General features: G+C 42.6%; 1 protein-coding gene across 1 annotated transcript in view; it reads right to left on the reverse strand.

Annotated features, from left to right (window-relative positions):
- ADAMTS18 (ADAM metallopeptidase with thrombospondin type 1 motif 18) overlaps positions 1–14,878 on the reverse strand; it is a 425,082-nt gene that overhangs the window by 11,309 nt on the left and 398,895 nt on the right. The window contains exons 23-26 of the mRNA XM_082438969.1: positions 12,165–12,291; positions 8,732–8,936; positions 6,167–6,352; positions 36–248 (exon numbers count right to left, since the gene is read on the reverse strand). Of these exons, the coding sequence (XP_082295095.1) occupies positions 36–248; positions 6,167–6,352; positions 8,732–8,936; positions 12,165–12,291 (731 nt within the window). The remainder of the gene's footprint in view (positions 1–35; positions 249–6,166; positions 6,353–8,731; positions 8,937–12,164; positions 12,292–14,878) is intronic.

The raw sequence follows: 14,878 nt of genomic DNA on the forward strand, positions 1-14,878 counted from the left end.
TGTAGACCCTCCCCCCTCAATCTGTGTGCGCTCACCTGTTGCCATGGCGATGAATACCACCCAGCTGCCATACTGTACACTGGACGGGCTGGACACGCCCCTCGGTTGCAGGTTTCTTCCAAGTCCAGGTTTGGTTTCTTAATATTGCGGCACCGTCGCTCAGGGAGGGTTATCAGCTTGCCCTGGAAGGCCTTCTCGCTGCATTTCATTTCCCTCTTCCTCACCCCCAAACCACAGCTAGCGGAACACTAGGGGCCAAGAAAAGAGGCGTCAGTGGGCAGGCTCCACCGTTACGTCTGCTGAACGGATGCGTTCTGACCTAAGGATGCACCATCCACGTGTAATCAGAGGGATGGGACTGCGGCAGGTCAACCTCGCCACACCAGGATCCCGAAAGCACTGCACCCGGCCCCTCATGCTACAGAGGCCAGAGAATCGGAGTCCCTTTCCCAAGGTCACAGAATTCATCAGTACCATAAAAAATGAGGCCCTGCCCAGCAGGACCACGAGATGCCACATGGAGGGAGTGAGACAAAGTCCGAGAGAAAGACAAGATTGGCAGAGGATGTGATCAGGGTCTCTGTGTAGCGACTGGATGTCCAGGAATACCCGAGGCCTCTCTGCAGAGTCAGGGGGTCTGTGTGCCAAGGAAGCAGGGCAGGGAGACTGGGGTTAGAGGCAGTGCAGGGGAAGAACCATTAGGTAACAAGTAACTTCCCTTCATTTTTACCCTGCCTCTCTTGGCTGAGATACAACCTGCAGCTGTGGTATGGCAGGAAAAACAAAAAGAGAAGGAGGGAGGCTGATGAAAAGTATGAGAAAACCTGTTTTTGTTTTAAACAGTATTATGGAAGACTGTACGAAGCCTTGATGAACTGAATAAATCAGTAAGAATTGGCATCAGTGTAACCATCATAAATAATGAAGGATAGGGATCGGATCAAGATGGTGGAGAAGCAGGATGTGGAGTTCACCTTCTGCCACAAATACATCAAAGCTACACCTGCACGTGGAATGATTCTCACAGAACACCTACTGAACCCTGGCAGGAGACCTCAGACTTTCAAAAGGGTAAGAAAATCTCCACATAACTGGGTAGGACAAAAGAAAAAAGGAAAAAAAAAAAAGAGAGAAAGGAACTGGGACAGGATCTGTGCCCCTGGGAGGAAACTGTGCAAGGGGAAAGCTTTCTGCGCCCTGGGAAGTCCCCTCACTGGCAGGGAGATCAACCCGCACAGAGGGGAAGCTTTGGAGCCTTGGAGGAGCACAGCAACCAGTGTGTAGAGGGCAAAGAGGAGAGAGAACTGCATGGAGGGTTGGCACCACTGCCCGGCACCCCCTAGCCTGAGATGCTTCTCCGCTGAGGCAGGTAGGGTCTGGGTGCTGAGGCTCGGGATTTGGAGGTCAGACCCAGGGAGATGACTGGGGTTGGTTGCTTGGAGACACCCTGAGGGGGCTAGGGCATGGTATGCCCCAGCTGAGGGAGTACAGAAAGAAGCCTGGGCCCATCAGAGAGGCAAGGCACTATTGTTGCGGGGGGGGGGGGGGCGTGTGCTAGGAGAGGGGCAGGACTGCCATAGGAGCTTCTTTCTCTGTGAGTGCACCCTCCGGCAGCAAAGTCCTGGAGGGGAAAGTCTGCAACCTAGGTTACTCTACCCAGCAAGATTATCATTTCGAATAGAAGGGGAGAGAAAGAATTTCTCAGACAAGCAAAAACTAAAAGAATACAGCAGTACTAAACCTATCCTAAAAGAAATACTGAAAGGTCTTTTCTAAATAGAAAGGAAGATATAGGAAGGAGGAAATCACAAATGGCAAGTAAATCACTTAAATAATTCAACATACAGATCAAAAGGAAAAAAAAACTATCTGTGAAAGCAATGATAAACACAAGGAACAGCAAAAGGATAAACATGAAGATGTAAAAAAGGACATTAAAATCATAAAATGTGGGGAAAGAGTAAGAAAATGTAGATGCTTTTTTTTTTTTTTTTAGAATGTGTTAGAGCCTATATGACTATCAGTCTAAAAGCAAGCAGATATAGGAAGGGGTTAACATACTTGAAAAACAGGGCAACCACAAATCAAAAACATACAATAGATTCACAAAAACCAAAAAGAAGAAAACACAAGCATAAAATAAAAGGAAATCATTAAATCACAAAAAGAAAAACAACAAAGAAGAAACAGAATTAACTGGAAAACAAGGTTTAAAATGGCAATAAATACATATGTATCAATAATTACCTTAAATGTCAATGGACTGAATGCTCCGATCAAAAGACATAGAGTGGCAGACTGGATTAAAATACAAGAGACCCACCTTAGGGCAAAGGACACAAATAGATTGAAAATGAGGGAATGGAAGAAGATACTTCATACAAACAGAAACGACAAGAAAGAAGGAGTCACAATACTTGTATCAGACGAAATAGACTTTTTCTTTATGGCCTCTGTTTTAAAGAAGGACACTATATAATGATAAGAGGATTCAATACAAGAAGAGGATTTTACACTCCTCAATATATATGCACCTAATACAGGAGCACCAAAATACATAAAACAAATACAAACAGACATAGTCTCCAACTATTATTGTATTCCTGTCAATCTCTCCCTTTAACACCCCACTCACATCAATGGACATATCTTCTAGACAGAAAATCAGTAAGACAACAGAGATCCTAAATGATACAATAGAACAGTTACACTTAATTGATATTTTCGGGACATTACATCCAAAAAAAACAAAAAAAAACCAGAATACACATTCTTTTCAAGTGCACATGGAACATTCTCTAGGATTGACCATATACTACTAGGTCACAAAACTAACCTCAACACATTTAAGAGTATAGAAATTATTTCAAGCATCTTCTCTGACGACTGCAATGGCATGAAACTAGAAATCAACCATAGGAAAAGAAATGAGAAAAAACCGATTACATGGAGACTAAACAATGTGCTACTAGAAAAACCAATGGGTCAACAAGGAAATCAAAAAGAAACTAAAAAATACCTTGAAGCAAATGAAATGAAAGCACAACCATACAATATCTATGGGATGCAGCAAAATCAGTTCTTAAAGGGAAGTTCCTGGCAATACCTGCCTTCCTCAAAACAACAAGAAAAATCTCAAACAACCTAACCTACTACCTGAAATAATTAGAAAAAGGAGAGTAAACCTAAAGGCAGCGGAAGGAAGGAAACAATACAGATCAGAGGAAATAAAACAGAGATTAAAAAACAATAGAAAAAATCAATAAAATCAAGAGCTGGTTCTTTGAAAGGGTAAACAAAATTGACAAACCTCTGACCAGACTCACCAAGAAGAAAAAGAGAACCCAAATAAACAAAATAAGAAATGAAAAATGCCTTAAAGACTTAAACATAAAACATGACACTGTAAAACTCCTATTAGAGAGCATAGGCAAAACATTCTCTGACATAAATCGTACCAGTGTTTTCTTAGGTCAGCTTCCCAAGGCAATAGAAATAAAAACAAAAATAAACAAATGGGACCTAATCAAACTTACAAGGTTTTTCACAGCAAAGGAAACCATAAAACAACCGAAAAGACAGCCTGTGGAACGGGAGAAAACTTTTGCAAATGATGCAACCAACACGGGCTTAATCTCCAAAATATACAAACAGCTCATACAACTTAACAACAGAAAAAACAAACAACCCAATTGAAAAATGGGCAGAAGACCTAAATAAACATTTCTCCAAAGAAGACGTACAAATGGCCAATAGGCACAGGAAGAGATGCTCAACATCACTAATTATTAGAGAAATGCAAATCAAAACTACAGTGAGGTACCACCTCACACTGGTCAGATGGCCATTATTAAAAAGTCTAAAATAACAAATGCTGGAGAGGGTGTGGAGAAAAGGGAACCCTCCTGCACTGTTGGTGGGAATGTAAGTTGGTGCAGGCACTGTGGAAAACCGTATGGAGGTTCCTCAGAAAACTAAAAATAGAATTGCCACATGATCCAGCATATAACCAGACAAAAAACTTTAATTAAAAATGATACATGCACCCCTATGTTCATAGCAGCACTATTCACAATAGCCAAGACATGGAAGCAACCTAAATGTCTATTGACAGATGAATGGATAAAGAAAACGTGGTACATATATGCAATGGAATATTACTCAGCCATAAAAAAGAATGAAATTTGCAGCAACATGGATGGATCTAGAGATTATCATACTAAGTGAAATAAGTCAGAAAGAGAAAGACAAATACCATATGATGTCACTTATATGTGGAATCTCAGATATGACACAAATGAACATATCTATGAAACAGAAACAGACACACAGATATAGAGAACAAACTTGTGGTTGCCAAAACAGAGGGGTGGAGGGAGAGGGATGGATTGGGAGTTTGGGGTTAGTAGATGCAAATTATTACATTTAGAATGGATAAACTACAAGGTCCTGCTGTACAGTACGGGGAACTATATCCAATCTCCAGGGATAAACCATAATGGAAAAGAATATAGAAAAGAATGTATATACGTGTATAACTGAGTCACTTTGCTGTACAGCAGAAATTAGCACAACATTGTAAATCAACTCTACTTCAATAAAGATAAAATAAATAAACAATGAAGGCTAACACTGAGCTTATACTTACAGCAGCTCTATGAGGGAGGTAGGTGCAAGTGTTGGCTCCAAGGTGCCAAGGAGGAAAGTGAGGCTTAGCCCAAGGTCACACCTGTAGTAATCACTGAAGGCTACTTTTTAATGGGCTAAGTCTGATTCAAGCCCATGCCTTTAGCCATTAGGTTATAATGTCTCTTAAAGAAAATGAGCGAGGAGGAGAGAGGCGGATGTGTTGCTCTATACTTGTCATCTACATAGAATGAAAGGGCATTGATGGAAAAGACCCAGAGGCTGTTGGGATAGAAGCCCCTCCGCTACTGGACCTCACCATCCCCACTAGTGACCTTTTCTCTTTCTTGGCATCTGCCTTGCTCACCAGACTGTGGACTCCATAAGAGCAGAGACCTTGCCTTCTGTGTTTCTGATGTACACTTCCGGTTTGGCGTCTTTTCTCATGTTTCCTATGCCTGTGAACTCAAAGGATTTTCCCAAGCTAGAAGTCTGGGCGGCATCTTTAAATCTTCCCTCTCCCCTACCCAACATATGCCTGAAGGTACCAGCCGGCCTCTTTAGGAACTCTCAAAGACCCTGCTTCCCGCCATCCCTGGAAAACTTTCATCTTTTGTTTTCATCACTGCAATATCCAGGCAAGCGCCTTTCCTGCCTCTGGCTTTGGGTTCCCCTCTGTCTGAAATGAAAACCTGATTGTTCGTTCCACTGCTTTATTTAAGATTTTAAATAGCTCCCCAGCATTTATAGGATATATCTGTAGTCCGACACCCCCGGCCCTCACGATCTGTGCCTGATGAAACCTCTAGCTTCCACCCCGACCGCCTGCCCAGTTCTGCCCTGACTGCGTTATATTCTCCAGTCTCTCCCTTGCGTAGGGCGCACCCTCTGTCTGAACAACCCTGGCCCTGTCTTTGCCTGATTCCTGCTCATCCCTCAGGCTCACACTCCCTGGAAAGTCTCTTCTGCCAAGGTTTCCTCCTGACACGGGGGCTGGGTGGACCTCAGGCTCTCCCGTGGAATCACAGACCTCTACCACAGCACTCCGCTTACCACTCCGCTTACCTTACCTGTATCTTTTTTTTAAAATTTAATTTATTTAATTTTGGCTGCGTTGGGTCTTCGTTGCTGTGCGTGGGCTTTCTCTAGTTGTGGCTCGCGGGCTCTAGAGCGCAGGCTCGGTAGTTGCGGTGCACGGGCTTAGTTGCTCCGCGGCATGTGGGATCTTCCCGGACCAGGGCTCGAACCCGGGTCCCCTGCATTGGCAGGCGGATTCCCAACCACTGCGCCACCAGGGAAGTCCCACCTGTATTTTTATACACATGCTTTAGGCGGTTTGGTACCTCCACCGCCCAGGCACTGCCCAATCAGTGTGATGGGTGCTTTATGAATATGTGAGGAAGAAATCAGCAGGGAAGAATGAATAATAAGTAGCCACTTGGTATACATGTGTGGAACAGAAAGGAGCATTGAGTGTTTGGATGCTGGGGGATGAGCTGAGCATTCCCCAAAAAACCCAGCACTACATCTCAACTCATACCTCACTCCACGAAGAGACGACCCACTGGAGCCGACTGTTCTTGGGACATCGTCCTAGGACGCAGCCCTCCTGCGATTCTGGTCTCGGGCTGCTGGCACACAAGCTCTCAGGGACGTCCTCTACCGTCGCAGAACTTTTACACAGGACTTCACGTTTCCTCACCCCTCGCCCACAGGTCTTAGAACACTTGAGATTTAAAAAAAGGCATGTAACATGTTAGTCTCAAAAGACTGTCTTCCAGGTGAATTCCAGGCGAATGCATTAATGAAGGGTTTACAAAGCAATTTTTAAGCAGTAGAACCAAATGCCCAATAAAATTCCTTGCAGCCAGCAGAATAAATCTTTCCTCCATCCAGAGCCTCTAAGTACAGATTAGTGTTCCCTTTCAACATTCTGAATGCCCAGGGGTTGCTGTGTTGCCCCAGGTCTGAAGACGAGTTTTATTCTTAATGGAGAAGAGAGGGATTCTGTGCACAGCACATGTGATAACAATTTGGAAAATGGTACAGGGCCTATTCATTGATGTAACTGTATCTCTCTCTGGCACAAGGCAGAGACAATCTGGGCATTGGTGAAAGAGGACTGTCAGTGCTTCGGACAAGGAGAATAATAGCAAAGTATAATATGTACAACAGGGATGGCAACAGACCGTGACATTTATAAAAATGGGGCGGGAGTGTCCAATTCTTGCCCCTAACATCTGCTATTTCTAGGCGGGGCATTGTGCTAACTCTTGGGGAAAAATTAAGTCGACACTCATCAAATATTTGGAGTAACTGTGCACGGTGGGCTCATACTCTTCTACTCTTACTGTCTTGACCTTCACAAGGACTGTGAAATATGTAAGGCGGCAAATAATCTCCTGGCTTTCAGATGTGTAGTTCAAAAGTTGCCAAGATCACTTAGAAGACTTTGGCCCCAGGCTGGGGTGTGCCCTCAAAGGACGTGTCCCCTCCCTGGCCTTTACAGTCTTCTTGTTCGCCTCTCAGAAGGGCCGCACGAGATGTGGTCCCATTTGTCTTGGCTCTTTGTGAGTTTGCAAACATCTGGGGCACCGTTCCAAGCCTGCTCAGAGGACCAATGGGAATTCTCATTCTTCATATTTTTAAGGGAGATGGAGACAGGATGATGATGATATCATAATAATCATCTCTCTGCAAACCACAGCAGAGAACATTTATTTAATGCCTTCTGCACATGATGATATACCTTAGTGTATACCAGGGCCTATATCACATGATCCTCTAACCAGCCCATGAGATAATTGCTATTATCCCATTTTACAAAGGAGGTGTCTGAGAGTCACAGAGCTTAGGTACCTTGACCAAGATGAATCGACCGTCTGCCAAGTTGTGGATATGGGCAAATTCGTCTGATATCAGACCAGGGCCCTGCACCCCTAAACATCTCTCATTCATGTTCATAACATCCAAGTAGTTAAATTCTTATTCAATAGAATTCTTATTTATCGTGATTTTTTTCCAGCATGGTAAAATGTTTAAATTGCTTTCCAAATGGTTTCCAGAGCCATGGTTTCTAATGGAAGAACTGGCTGCTATCACAGTTCTGAAGGACCCCTTTCGTATTGAGTAAGTTCTCAAAAAGGACATATTTGGTTTTAGTTGTCAAATAAAAGGGGGTGTGAGGGTGCAAGGCTAAACTTCATCCAAAATCAATACTCTCCAGGATGTAAATGCACCCTATGGGGAAACTCGGTAGAAATGTGGTCAGGGCCTTCTACCTGGCTTCATAGCTCAGGTGATGAAACCTCTGCATTTTCTTTGCATTAATCCCTAAAATTGGCTTGCCATCCATGGTTTGGCAGAGGCTGGGCTCTCACCTGCAAGGATGCTGTGTACCAGGGTTCTTGGCACATTTTGGACCAGATAATTTTCGGGGGGGGCTAGACATTTTTTACAATGCCCTGTGCATTGTAGGATGTTTCCCTCTACCAACCAGATGCCAGTAGCACCATCCTCCAGAGCTGCGACGATCAAATTGTCTCCACGGCCAAATTCCCCTGGGGGGCAAACTGCCTCCAGCTGACACCCTCTGAGTTGTGAACGTCAGGTAGTTCTAGGGCTCTTCCAACTTCATGAGTTTGTACCTTTCATTGGGAGTTCGTGGCAAGAGCCAACTTCACGCCCAACTCCTCTCTGTAGTCTAATAACCGCACCTCTTGCCATTGAAGCAAGAGTTAAATACCCTTTCTATGCCTAGTTCTTGCTATTTTCCGTTTGCTTTGGAGAATTCAGTAGCCAGTTTCATCTGCCAATCCTCCAACACTCACTAGTCTAGCCTAAATGGCCTCCACATTCTAATTTTTTAGGAGATTACACTTTGAAGTATTCTAAGCTGTTGTACAGGGGCTCTCACACTTCCGGCTGCATAAGCATCCCTACAAATGCTAATTAAAATGCCCCATTTCACATTAACTCAGTGTGATTCCCACAAAGGTATAAACAGCTGAGACACTCTTAGGGGAAAAAAGATACCACGCATATTTTTGTCGCCTTCCATTTCCATGGGGAACGAGACCAATGACTCCAAGCCTTTCCCACTTACCTGAGACCAGGGCCCAGGGCTCCATTCTGGAGGGCAGCCGTGGCTGTTGCAGACTTGAACCTGAGTGGGTGTGCTCACTGGGCAGAGAGAATGCAATACCGCCTCCTCCTTCTGGAAGGGTTTCTTCTGGACACACTGGACCTTCCGGCTCTGCTGGCCCCCCGCACATGACCTGCTGCACGCGCTCCATTCGCCTGGCTTCCAGCTTTCGGTGAAAGACAAAATCACTTCTGGTGAAGCTACGACCATGGGTCATCAATTCCAAAGCAGTTACTGTGGAAGATTAACCACCTGATGAAAGCCTAAGGTCAACTGTAGAACCAAGACGGCCAATTCATACTGATTCTGCTTTTATAGATTTTCAAGCCTATGTGAATGTGGTCCATTTGTAGGGAATCACATTTAATCATCACATAATTCTGGGGAAAAATACGTTCCTGTCCTCTGCAGGCAAAGAAACGTGCCATTTGGAGATGTGAGCGATTCATTCATTCAGCCAACTGGGATCTTAAACCCTGTGCCACGGGATCTCCTAGGCATTAGGGTTGGAAAAAATGAATGAAGCAATGCTTTTCCCATTAAGAAGCCTATGGAAGAGGTGGCTATGTGAACAAATAAAGAAGATACTTTCTGATAATTGCTACAAAGAAGTTAATAAAAGTACAATAATGAGACTAATGAAACAAGGGGTCAGTGAGGGGGAGAGAGGGGTGTGTGTGTGTGTGTGGGTGTGCGCGCATCTGAAAGAGAGAGGGGCACATTCAGAGAGGGTCTTACAAAGAATATTTCTAAGTAGGTGGTTCCCCCGACTACTTTTTCTGGTTAGCCTTAAACTTTACTGATGGGTTAGAGAGATAATCTCGAGTTCTTTATTTAAAGATTGCCAGGTCACTGTTTTTTTTTTCACAGCTGTCTGAGACTTGGTGTACACTGAAGAATGATCAACTGAAACCATGAATCCTTGTCAACAACTGCCTGTGATTAATTGAAATTCTCTGATTTGAAGGCCTAGCATTAAAAAGAGCCACCAGATAGGATCATGATACGTTTCAAAGCATCAATGTCTAAAACTGCTCTTGGTTTACAAATATTCTAAGTATCATTTGAAAGCATAAAAACATCACTGAGACCAAATATGTCTTTGTTACACCTCTGCATTTCTGCATCTTCCTAGTCCTATGATTTTTGCTCTGGTTTCCCCTGCCCCTCCCCAAGCCTGAGGGGTGAGGTTAAAGACCTTTCTGTTAGTCCAGAGAATTTAGTACATGAGTTCTAGGATTTTAAGTATTCTAAAACATTGCATAAGCCATGTTATCTTAGTTAAAGAGAGATGATACCAAATAAAAGAATTCCTTATATTTGTACAATCATTTTATCTTACAGTAAGATGCAAAGAAAAGATATATATTATCGTGAAATTATTAGTTTTAATCAACCCCGACCTCACAGACCTGATTCCTCCACTGTCCATTTTCTCCCTTATTGCCTTTTTTTTTTTTTTTTGGCCGTGTCTTGTGCCTTGCACAGAGTCCTAACCGCTGGACCACCAGGGAAGTCCCCTTACTCGTTTCTTATATTTATCATTTTTATAGCACATATCTCACTGCATCTCAATTATCTGTTTACACATCCACCTCTTCCATTCGATGGTGGGTTCACTGATGGCAGGAACTACAGGCTATTCGTCTCCAGTCCTCAGCTGAGGACCTGGCGTACCGTAGGGTATATAACATGGTCATCACATGGGAAAATAATGGAGTTAGATCAGATGAACTCCTTTGTCCTTAGAACTCTAATTGTCTAAGCCCTTATTTCTAGTATATCTCTGTGGAAGAATAGTCCCTAAAAGGTCTCATTATTCAACAGGAAATACTGAGATAAATAATAGGGTTGCAGGGAATTCCCTGGAAGTCCAGTGGTTAGGACTTCGCAGGTTTGATCCCCAGTCAGGGAACTAAGATCCTGCATGCCTCTCACTGCAAGGCCAAAAGAAAAAAAAAAAAAAAAAGTAGGGTGGCATAAAAGGGAAAAGAAGCAAAAGATACTGCCCATTTCACTCCAACTCTGTAGAGTCACTGCAGGGGCTGTTCTGCTTTTAAAGAGCCAGCAAACTTGTTACTGCACAGAATATCATTTCTACGTGGAGCCATCAGGAAAGTTCTGGGAGTTAAGCATGACCTATGCTCTCTCTCCCTTTTCAAGGATGTACATACGAATGGGGTTCCTTTCTTTTCTTGGTGCAGATAAACAATGATGGAAAGGAGGCTTAAAATAAGAAAATATTAGCTTGCCATTCAAGTGTACTGACAATCCCTACATGTACCTAAACGTACACACACATGCGTGCGCACACGCGCACACACACACGCACACCCACCCCCATCTAAGGGAGAGGTTATTCCACAAGGATCAATAACACTGTCTGGTTATCACGTCTTAGAGCCACGGGATATTTTTAGAGCCAGACACTTCTTAGCAAGAGAGAAAATTCCATGGAAGCCCCTCACATGTCTTTCTCCTTTTTGTGTTCAGGATACAGCTGGTTCCAAACTCTAAGGGAAAAACTGAGTTGACAATTGGGCCTAGGGGATTGGTGGGGAGCTGAAGCCCCGAACGATTATGACAAATACACTATTTACAAGGAAAAAAATATGTATGTATATAAAAAGAGTGTGCAATATAATCGCATCACCACAAAGCAAACACTACTTATTAAGATGATCGGAAACAGCAGGGAACACAACAGTGCCATAGAAGAGACCCTGTCAACTCTATATAAATACATTTGGCAGAAGATAAATCAAACAAGAAGAGACTCCATTTGGCTGGGAACATTACTTAAAATTAGTGCTCAAATAGTAGTGTGGCTAAAATCAATCCAAAAGCAAACCCACTGAGTTCCCCACAGTGTCTCTTCATCAAAAATGGGGTTACCACTTGGGCTCTACTCCTTTCTTTTTACTCTGTGTCATGCTACTGTGTAATTTGCATTTGGGCTTTCATGGGTTGCAGAGTAATATGATTTTTAAATTCTTGGATGACTCTATAAAAGTTAAGCATACAACCACACAGAAATTTAACTAACATAGGATTCTATGTTAGTTAAATATCTGTTTTAGTTCAGAGAAGAGGGGTCTCTATGAAAAGGTTGAAAAAAGATGCCTTTATGCCTTTCTTTACCCCAAGGGTTATGTTGGCATAGCCACAGTCTGAGTGTCTGAAGCAAATTTGTGTTTTTCAAGTTATATATTTTAACTGCAACTCTCGTCTCCTTTCTTATATTGCCTTTCTTTGGGGGTGGGGCAGGGGGTATTCTGTCTATCTTTGAATCACTTTTGATTAGAGGCATCGACAGTGGCTTCAACCATCTCCTATCAACAATAAAGGCACACAAGTACAGATGCAACCAGAAAGACATTTCCAGATGACTTACTAGGCAGGGCAGGAGAAGGCATTGCACATTTTGGGTTCAGTTGCTGGCTTGGCTCTTGCATTGCAGAATGAGGAATTGACTTGAGTGTTTTGATCCCGTAAGCAAATGGCCTTGACACTTATGTAACCTAATAAGACATCAGAAGTTACAAAGTGAAAATTGCAGATAACCAATTCCATTTAGTTTCCAAGTTTAGCTTCGGGTTTACCAGGGTTCTGATATTTTACTGAAGATACAGAACCTAAATATTGTATGAAAACACTTCCTTCTGATAAAATCTACAACTCATGTGAATTCCACCCTAATGCCACGCCCCCCCCAAGATAATAGTTTTCATATTTTAATACTTTTTAACATGTAGCGTCTTAGTTTTCAAGACTGCCATGGATTCTAGAACGATATAGTAATAAAGGCAGCCTTTTGAAAACAGGGCAGTATCTGTTTGAGGGAAATATCCCACAAGCTTTAACTCACACTGCACATATCTAATGGAAAATGTTCTTCAAAGAAAAATCTTGGGGGAATTATGTGTGGAAACTCTTTAAGATTTTGCTTTTTCATGAAGCATCTTCTATACTTCCCCGAGAGTATGTGCATATATAAACAAAAAGTTGAACTCACTGAATATGTGTTCATACTTGTCCGCAAGGACTCTGGTTTTTTGTTTCTGTCTGTTCACCCCACTGCCTTGTTTTCAATATTCATTTCAGGACCTCTCATCAAGATACACTTTATTTTGTGTGTGATTAACTGTATGTGTCAGCTCCCCACATAAGAACGCTGCCTCCTCTTTCAGTTGTCTTTATTCACATGGACTTTTCCTTAAAATGGAATCTGAGCAACAGTGAAAAGTCACTCCCGCTAGAATGATTAGGTTGAAGGGGGTTTACTTTCAGGAGGAACCGATCAAAATACTGGGACTCCCTAAAGTTAAGAGTTTGCTTCTGGAGAACGTATTCATTTGGACTTGTCTTCTCTTAGACTTCCGACATGCTATGGTCTGTGAGTCACACGAAGGTGTTGCTAGCTCAAGGCAAAGGAGAATCCCATAATGCACTTGTCCAGCATCCTCCCCTTGGTTGTATTTATTCCCTGTAAATGGAAAATGGACTGAATCTCTCTCTTTCCCAAGGAACCTGTGCTCTCTCCGGAATACCAGGAAGTTATTGCGAATGATCTCAAAGAGCATTTGATACATGAACTGCTCATGCTCGAAGACTACGTGAAAAAGAACATAAAGATTATGGTTTCTGTTCTGTTAAAAAAAAAAAACCATAAAATGATACATGTGTGGCAATGTGAGTATGTGGAACACATGTGTTTTTATGTTTGCTTAAGAAAACGAATACAATGATATAGACCAAAGTATTAACATTGGCTATTGCTGATTAAAAGATTATGGGAGATTATTTTCTTCTTTATAGCATATTGCTTTTAAAATGTGTATTAATAAAAAATATATTCCCTTTTAATTATTGAATATATATTTTTAAAAAGAAGTATTTCCTCATATTTTGTTAACTAGCATGGGCAGCTGAAGATAGAATTTCTTCACTTTCTGCTCTGTCTCTGGTCCCAAGATGCCCCAGTTTGCTCAGTGGGATGGATACAGTAGGGAGACCCGCTGTCACCAGGTGCTCTGAGCATGAGGAAATGAGCCTCATGCTTTGGTTTCATGGACTTATTTATGGACTCATTCTTCTTCCCAAAGGGCAAGTGTGACAGAGATTGACTTACCAACCAATATGTGATATTTTGGGACCTAAATAAAATGCCTCCCTTCTACGCACTGAGAGGATGGCTGTTGTTCTTCCTTCCTTACAAGGGCTGTTTCTCAGATTTAATCCATTTCCCTGCGGGGCTGGAACGCCACTGCTCCCACGTGTCAGATCGCTGTCTTAAGTCTGCCTTGCGTGTGCTTTCACTGTCTTGCCCCTACCTTCTCTAAGTCCCACTGGGAGGCTGACAACAACAGAAAAGTCAGGACAGAAAGACACGAAGCTGTGAGCTGAAAAATCCATCAATGACTCAATCCTTACATTTATAAGAAATGGACACATGTTTTATATTTCCCCCCCCTTGTAAGTTTCAGATGCGTAACTTTCGAGTCCTGGTTGTGGCTGACTTGAGACTTGTGTGAGTTGGTTCCTTTCTACATAGGAAAATCCCCGAAGAGTACAAATAATATTTGTTTTGTTTTTTTTTTTCTTACAGTGACAGTTCCCATAAAGACAGTTCTTTTGTTGCTTATTTAAACCATACAATGGAAAGACGTCTGGAGTGAAAGAACCTGGTTTTTTTTTTTTTTTTTAAAAACAGGGCAGGTGGGGGGGTTCTACAAAAGGAAACTGAGGCAAGTGGGGGCCAGACCATGCGGGGTCCAGTGGGCCACGACGAGGAGCGTGGGTTTCATCCAAGTGCAAAGAGGAGCCATGGATGACTTTGAAGCAGAAGAACATAATTTCATTTTTTTTTCTGTTGCTGTAATATTTTTTTTGAATTATTTTTTTATACAGCAGGTTCTTATTAGTTATCTATTTTATACATATTAGTGTATATATGTCAATCCCAACCTCCCAATTCATCCCACCACCCACCCCCTGCCCGCCACTATTCCCCCCTTGGTGTCCATGTTTGTGCTCTACATCTGTGTCTCTATTTCTGCCCTGCAAACCGGTGAAAGACCCTGTTTAAGGAGAGACGTGGAAGACAGT

Source organism: Balaenoptera physalus, assembly GCF_965194825.1.
Source record: "Balaenoptera physalus genome assembly, chromosome: 19".
NCBI classification, from domain to species: Eukaryota; Metazoa; Chordata; class Mammalia; order Artiodactyla; family Balaenopteridae; genus Balaenoptera; species Balaenoptera physalus.